Raw genomic sequence first — 8,681 nt, forward strand, 5'->3', positions numbered from 1 at the left:
GTTACTTTGGGTTGCCATTCTCTACTTAAACATCTTAGCACCTTGTTTATAAGATCTTCATTTTGAAATTCTTTGCCTAAGGCTGCTAGATGATTTACTATATGTGTAAATCTCTTTTGCATACTCTGAATATTTTCATTTGTATTCATTCTAAATAATTCATACTCATGAGTTAGTGCATTTATCCTAGATCTTTTAACATCTGTAGTTCCTTCATGTGTTAATCGAAGAGTGTCCCACATTTCCTTAGCACTCTTGCAATTTGAAACTCTGAAATATTCATCCATTCCTAGGGCAGATGTTATTATGTTTTTGGCTTTTAGGTTGTATTGTACTCGTTTTCTATCCTCTTCAGACCATCTATCTCTAGGTTTTTCTATGGTTATGCTTTCACTTGATGAACTACCATCTATTGAAACTCTTTCTACTGTGGTGGGTATATAAGGCCCTATTTCAATGGCTTCCCAGATATTTAGATCTATTGCCTCGATAAAAATTTGCATTCGGGTTTTCCAGTAGTGGTAACCCTCTCCATTAAAGATTGGAGGTCTATTGATAGAATTCCCTTCTGGAAATAAGGAATTTGCTGAGGCCATCTTTTTCTTGAAGCTTCTAAACTTTGTACAAGAATGAAGCTCTGATACCACTTGTTAGACAAGTGGCCTCAGATATCTTAAGAAGGGGGGGGTTGAATTAAGATATTCCAAACTGTTTCCCCTAATTAAAAATCTATTTCACTTTTTACTCAAGTTATGAATTCCCTTAATGACAATCTTCTTAAATATTAATTCAAACGAAGCAACTTGAATATGAATATAAAGCAATAATAAATAAAGGAGATTAAGGGAAGAGAAAATGCAAACTCAGTTTTATACTGGTTCGGCCACACCCTTGTGCCTACGTCCAGTCCCCAAGCAACCCGCTTGAGAGTTCCACTATCTTGTAAATTCCTTTTACAAGTTCTAAACACACAAGGACAATCCTTCCTTTGTGTTTAGAGATCCTTTACAACAAGAGACTCACAGTCTCTTAATCCCTTAGAGAATGAGAAGAAGAAGAGAAACAAATCTCTCTAGAAAGAGATGGATTTTACAGATTGAGCACTCAATTAATTCCTTAATGAATTGCAATTGAATTGGCCAAGGAATTCTTAAAGAGGATAAAATGAAATTGCTTTTTGAGAGGATAAACACTTTGTTGTACTGAAAATCTCTGAGCAATTTCGTGTTTAAGTCACATATATATAGACCATTGGTGATCATGAGTAAAGCCTTTGAAAAGTTGTGACTCTTGATATTATTTTTCTGAAATTCCTGTCTGGTAATCGATTACAGTAATTGTGTAATCGATTACAGCTTTTAAAATTTGAATTAAAACGTTTACTAACTGCTGGTAATCGATTACCAAAATTGTGTAATCGATTACACAGTCTAAAATTTCGAATTCAAATTTTTATAGTTGTTATAAAACGTATTTGGCCACTGGTAATCGATTACATCCTCTGGTAATCGATTACCAGAGAGTAAAACCTTTGAAAAACACTTTTTATTTTAAATCACTTGGTCAAACCTTTGCTAATTCAATTAGGAATTCCCTTCCTAATATTCTAGTGATCATCTTGATGTTGTGCCTTGTAATCTTGAAGTTTTGTCTTGAATTTTAATCTTGAAAAGCCCATTTGCATCAATTGCAACACATCATCATGATCATCATCAAAACATCAAAGCCAATTGCATCTACAATCCTCACAGCAGAATCACACCATTAGGCAGATGGGAACTCAAAATGACACGGGCTGGGAAAGGAATTTTTCATGGAGAAGACTGCTTTTTGACAATGAAATTGATACTGCCATCGGTTTCCTTAGAGAGGTACAAGGACAAAGCATACAGCAACAACAAATTGACATTTGGGAGTAGATAGAAGATTCATCAGGGATTTACACAACTCGCAGCGCCTACAATCTGATATGGGAGGAAATTGCTGGTGGCCAGAAGGAGGATTGGAGTATGGAACTATGGAAGACAAAGATACCTCGCAAAATTGCGGTATTCGCTTGGAGATTATGCAGGGGCAGACTGCCCACAAAGCAGAATCTGCGAAAAAGGAACATACAGATCACCTATTTATTCATTGCATCAAAATCCAACCAATTTGGTGGGAATCGATGTCATGGATGAATATCAAAGGCGCTTTCCCCTTCAGCCCAAAACAGCACTTCATGCAGCACATTTCTATCCAGATGGAAGGATTAAGGGCTAAGCGATGGAGGTATTGGTGGCTACCAGTAACATGGTCTATATGGAAGCTCAGAAACAGAATTTTGTTTGCAAATGCAGAATTTGATACTAATCGGCTTTTTGGAAATGCTATCTTTATAATTTGGACTTGGCTTAGACAATTTGAGAAGGACTTCACAGTCCACTATAATCAGTGGTCAAGTAATATTAGACAAGGCTTTTGTTTTTGTAGAGAGAGTGCACATAGTTTCAGAAATACTTGTACACTACACATGTAGACCTATTAGACTACTTATGTACTACATATAATAGTCCATACCTTTGTAATTAGTACCTCTGGTACTTTATTTCAATACAAATTATAATTTTGCTGATAAAAAAAAACATAATACAAGACAGAGAGAACGGCAATGGCAGTCACAACATATATATACAGAACGCATGAACATATCAATCCAATGAAAGAAAGGTCATGTAGACAGGCATAGCATAAGTTACAAATATACCAGTAATGCATACAACAACAATTTCAAATTAGTTTTCGAATCAAAAATATAAATACCTGAGTTCGAGGCTTCAAAGATATAATCAAAGCGCTTCCACAGCAACGCCAATTAGCAGTAGTAAATGATAACCCTAAAAAAAACCATACAGAAATTAGCCACAGTGTATTTAAATCCTTTTATCAACAATATGAGGGTTGTCCAGTATTCAAATAGAGAAGAACCATAATGATAATGGGTTTAGCTTTTTCCGTGAGTAATGGAGAAGGAAAACTTGTCTACAATAGTACTAGTAGTTGTTTCATTTGCAGACTGCACAATTCATAAATGATAAGGGGATCCACAAAATTCAGAAGAAGCTCAATGAAGTGGAGGATTTAGCATCTAATAGAAGCCTATCTGATGATGAGATAAAGTCTAAGAGAGAATTACAGCAAGAATTGTGGGAGGCCTCAACAGCTTATGAATCTTTATTAAGGCAGAAATCTAGAGCTAAATGGCTAAAAGAAGGGGACAGCAACTCAACTTATTTCCATAAAGTCATCAATTTCAGAAGACATTATAATGGTCTTCAAGGATTTCTCATTCAGGGTGAATGGATTCAGAACCCCAATGATGTTAAGAAGGAGGCTGTGAATTTTTCCCTTAACAGATTTACTGAGCAGCAGTTTTGTAGACCCACTCTTGATGGAGTGCAATTCTTTTCAATAAACCAGGAGCAGAGGGAGTTTTTGGCTGTTCCTTTTTCGAATTTGGAGATCAAAGAAGCAGTGTGGAGTTGTGATGGGGACAAATGTCCTGGACCTGATGGCTTCAACTTCAAATTCATTAAAGAATTTTGGGAAATGATGAAAACTGACTTCAGAAGATTTGTAGATGAATTCCATGTGCATGGTAGCTTCCCTAGAGGCAGTAATGCTTCTTTCATAGCTCCAATTCCCAAAACCAAACACCCCGAGTCATTTGATGACTACTGACCAATCTCCTTGATTGGATGTATGTACAAGGTGATAGCTAAGTTATTAGCAAATAGATTGAGACAAGTGATATCTGGTCTGGATATCAGCTTGCCTCCACTCAGCATCTATATGAATTTTGATTAATGGCAGCCCTTCTAAGGAATTTCTCCCTACAAGGGGTTTGAGACAAGGGGATCCCCTAGCTCCCTTACTATTCAATATTGTAGGTGAAGGTATTACTGGTATGATGAGACAAGCATTCCACAAAAACCTCTATAGAAGCTTCTTGGTTGGAAAGAAAAAGGAGCCTATCAACATTTTGCAGTATGCTAATGATACTGTCTTTGTAGGAGAGGCTGTGTGGGAGAATATTCATGTTATAAAGGCCTTATTAAGAGGATATGAATTAGCTTCTAGTTTAAAGATTAACTTTGCTAAAAGTCAGTTTGGGATAATAGGGGGTGGAGTCAATTGGTCTTTGGAAGCAGCCAATATTTTGCACTGTCGACAGCTGGAATATCCTTTCCTCTATTTAGGCTTACCTATTGGGGCTAATCCTTCTAGCCAGCTGGTGTGGGAGCCTCTCATTTCTAAATTCAAGTCTAAATTAGCCAAATGGGCTCAAAGAGATATATCCATGGCTGGGAACTCTCCTCCTCCTCCATGACCTCGAGCTAGACAACATTCCTCTCAACCTCACCTTTGCAAGGAAACATCTCAAGTTCTCAACCACACACATGACATGTGTGTGTAGAGAGATCCTTCAAAATAAAGAGAGAACCTAGCTAGGTACGTAGCTACACCTATGATCTTGTGGTTTGAAGTTTGAAGTATAAATAAATGAAGGAAGTAATTTTGAGTGGAATGAAGTATAACCAAATTAAAAAAAAAAAAAAAACTTCCTTGAGAGTCAATCAGATCCATTTCCAACTGAACCAAAATTGCAAAATCTCACACACCCACTACACAAAATGCTGAAAAGTATACAGTTTTATCTATAATAATTAAAATCGAAATCCATAAGGATAAATATATATACCACTAACATGAATTATACAATCAATCAGCATGACGACATATCAATGCTATACGCATTAATATAGGAATAAAAGTACAAGTTTATATTACTAATAATTAATAATGTTCAATGAAACATGGAGAGGTCATTTTAAAAATAAATAATATAGCACTGATAGTGTATTTTTTTTAAAAGTTATGTAAATATTATTTTTAAAAGTTAATATTTACTCAATTCTTGACGTTACGGAGGAGCCATATGTATGCATATGACTTACTTCAAGAGTGAGCATAAATATCTCTTTAGGATTTCAGTTGTTCATTTTGTCCTGGAGTTTAATTTGAAAGTTAATTATATGCTTGTGTTGGTGAGATTCAATGTTAAAATGTAGTTTTCATCAGTTTGTTTATCCATGTATATGCGTGTTTATTCACTGTCTCCCTTATGTTTTTTTAATTAAAAGCTTCTGCAGAAGTACTATCCCACCTGAAAGGTAAAAAGAATAGTGCTTGCTATCAGTACCAGGACCCTAGTTGTGCTTGTCTACCTTTTCAACCTAATCATATTATAGTATAGCTGCTAGCTAGTTGTGCAGTTTATTCTTTACTGTACTTCTACATTGAAATTTTTGTAGTGAATGATACAAATATAATGAATATATGATAAAACTTAAAAAAGCCTTGAGATTTATTGGACAACATAAAGATGCAGTTTCACAAATATTTCTAGTGTTTTTTTTAAAATCAGAATTTAAGTTTTTGAAAGGAACATCCTAGGTCTGATATTCTGCTGAACAGTTTGTTAAAAAAGTTTATTGGGGGCATAGACAATAGATAAATTTATGTGTAAAATAACAAGAAAATGGAAAGGAGAGCTTTGAGGAGTTGCAACAACTTTTTGAAGACATGTTTCAAGCGGATATTGGATTGGATGGAGGCCCTTCTCTTGCTTCTTTTGATTCCTCAACTTCATCTGCTTACATGACTTATAGTGAAAGTTCTAGTTCAAATAAATCCAATTCCTCTGAGATGAATTTCGGGAAGGCAGAGAATTCTTCTGTCTTTGATACCAGTTACCAGAATTTCTGTTTTGGGGTTAGTATATGCTGCATTTTTCATATTTTTCTTTCAATATATCATATATCATCCATGGCATATACATATTGATTATGAAAAGTGAAAGGTTACATCAACAGTATATGGAAATTAAACTCAACAAGGATTTTGCATGATCTGTTCGATGTATGTAGCTATATGCCAAGAAAGTGTTAAATTGGTTAAGGGAAAAGATAGTTTATTCATGTTGAATCTTTAATTAGAGTATTTTAATCAGTGGTGTCTTTTATGTTGTTCATGTCATCAAGGTCGGTCATGTAAACTATCATTACCATTGAGTGAGGATACAAAAACAATGGAATCTGTGTGAGGTATGTGAAAGTGGTAAATGATTCCCTCTAATCTTCTTCTTATACTACAATGTAATTTATCTCGGGTTCTTTGGCTAGTAATGAAGTGTTTTGTGAAAGTCCCAATTTATATGTGCATCAGACATTACATTACATGGCATACATAATATTTTTCAGAACAAATATTTAAAGATAAGTAGTATTTTTAAAATTTTAATATATTGAATATTACATTCTAATTAAATACTTTTTATTATTTTAACAAAAAAAAGTATAAACATGAGATAAAAGAAGACTGGCATCGTGCTTAAGGACTTTTTGTAATTTTAAATATGTCTTTGGTGCCTTAGCAACTATTATTTTTCCTCCCTATAATATTAAAGTTTATAAACTACATTATCCATATCTAATATAGCTTTATACACTCATAGATGGTAAAAATAAGCTCAAAGTTGACAAATGCTTGACAACTCCTGGAATGGCACCTAATCTTGGAAAGGTATTTTTTATGATCTTCAATAGTCTTATTCTAGCTTGTAAAGTCATCTGAATTAATAGCTTTATCTTCTTTTTTTTATCAGCTTAATAGTTATATCTTCTATTTTTGTTATTTCTTTCAAGTCTGAGCATAAGTGGGGAATGTATTCTTGTTTTATAGCTATTTATGTTTTATACCTAGCAAATATCACTATAGTCATATTTATAAACAGTAAGTTTTTTTTAATACCTTATATCAATTATTTATAGTCATATTTATCACTATAGTCCGATTAATTTTATTTATAGATAATTTTATCATTATAAATTATTTATTTTAATTAACCTCAAATTATTATGCAGGTTAAGTATGTTTTTACATCGATGCCTACGTCACCACCGATGTAGAAGTTCCCATATTCAACATCGTTGCTTTCTGTAAAACGATGTAGAAAGTGCAGCTTACTACATCAGTACCTACATCACTACTGATGTAGAAGTTCCCATATTCAACATCGTTGCTTTCTGTAAAACAATGTAGAAAGCGCAACTTACAACATCAGTACCTACGTCACCGTAGAAGTTCCCATATTCAACATTGTTGCTTTCTGTGAAACGGTGTAGAAAGTGAACCTTACTACATCAGTGCCTACGTCACCACTGATGTAGAAGTTTCCATATTCAACATCGTTGCTTTCTGTAAAACGATGTAAAAAGCATAGCTTACTACATCGTTGCTCAATTTAAAAATGATGTAGAAAATAAGAGATCATCATCGTTGCTTAATTTAAAAACGATCTAGAAAATCCGCCTTCAAAGTCGTTGTTGACGTGAGCAGCGTACTTGAAACTAAGGTTTCTACATCAGTCATTAGTATAACATCGATTTAGAAAAAAAAAAAAAAAACAGCTTACCACAATGTTCGCTTATGGACTGTTGTTGAAATTTTTAAGTTTCAACATCATTATAATCAAAAACGGTCAAGCACAGTTGTTGAATCGCGATTCTGACCGATGTAGAATATGCATTTTCTAGTAGTGCATGCTTCTTTATGCATACATGAATCTAGTGACCGAAATCAATTGCCCCAAAACCATTAAGCTTAATTTGTCATTTTCTCTTTTTTTGGTGAGCAAGCAAGCATCAAATAATGATGCTTTACATAGCTTATCATTTCCAAGAGTCTTTGTTCAATTCCAAGGAGAAATGGCAACAGGATTTCCATCATGATCCATATTTCTCTAAAGATTAAGTTTTGGTCTTCTAGTAGCTAAATGTCAAGTATCTGAGAATTATGGCAAACAGCGAAAGCTACAATAGAAAGATACTTATTGCTTTCAACTAGACAAAGGAATGAGAAACCATTCATGTTTTTCTTCCAAATAAGATTGCATTCGAAGCCTAGCCAAGGCACCTTTTTCATATAGGCAATTCTCACAGATCCCAATTCCATGAACACTAAAATTCAGAAAAGTGTATGGTTAATATTAGCTAAGTTTACTCTATTCTAAATCAATCTAATCTATTTTTATAATCTTTGATGGCATTCAATAAGGTGTTTAATCAATTATGTGGACATTCTCTTCTTCTGGAATTGCTAAATTCTCTGTCAGTTACCCTCTGTCACCCCACTAGAAGGTTTTTATCATTTACTTTTGCCCCTTTTCTTTTGGAAGTTTTTAAGCAGAACCTACAGTGTGTTCCTTTTTCATAAATTCTTATTACCCTCTGGCAAAAGTATTCGTCATCTTTAAAACAAAATGAAAAACCAACTTTAAGCTTTTTATTGGTTAAGGAGTGATAAGTCAAAACCTAATGCTTTAACTTAATAACTTATACCCTATCGCATATATATTTTCTCTCTATACTATAGTCTATACTCTACATACTCTACACTAATAGAATAAAAAACTACATGAAACACCAAATTAAGAAAGGATTTGGAAATGTTTCGAGGAGTGAAGCAAGAAGAGAACATACTTGTTGCTATATTATTGGTGTTACTGATTGAATCTTAGAAAGCAGAAAAAGCTTTACAATTGAAAAGGCTGCATAGTTTAAAAGTAGTTGTAGTGTGTA

At 33.9% G+C, this 8,681-nt stretch overlaps 1 protein-coding gene across 1 annotated transcript; it reads left to right on the forward strand.

Annotated features, from left to right (window-relative positions):
• Window positions 1-3,949: 3,949 nt before the first annotated feature.
• On the forward strand, window positions 3,950-4,369 carry LOC114425846. The gene has a single exon (XM_028392843.1). The coding sequence runs from the start codon at window positions 3,950-3,952 to the stop codon at window positions 4,367-4,369; it is 420 nt and encodes a 139-aa protein (XP_028248644.1).
• Window positions 4,370-8,681: the final 4,312 nt, after the last annotated feature.

This window comes from Glycine soja, chromosome 1 (genome assembly GCF_004193775.1).
Source record: "Glycine soja cultivar W05 chromosome 1, ASM419377v2, whole genome shotgun sequence".
Taxonomy (NCBI): Eukaryota; Viridiplantae; Streptophyta; class Magnoliopsida; order Fabales; family Fabaceae; genus Glycine; species Glycine soja.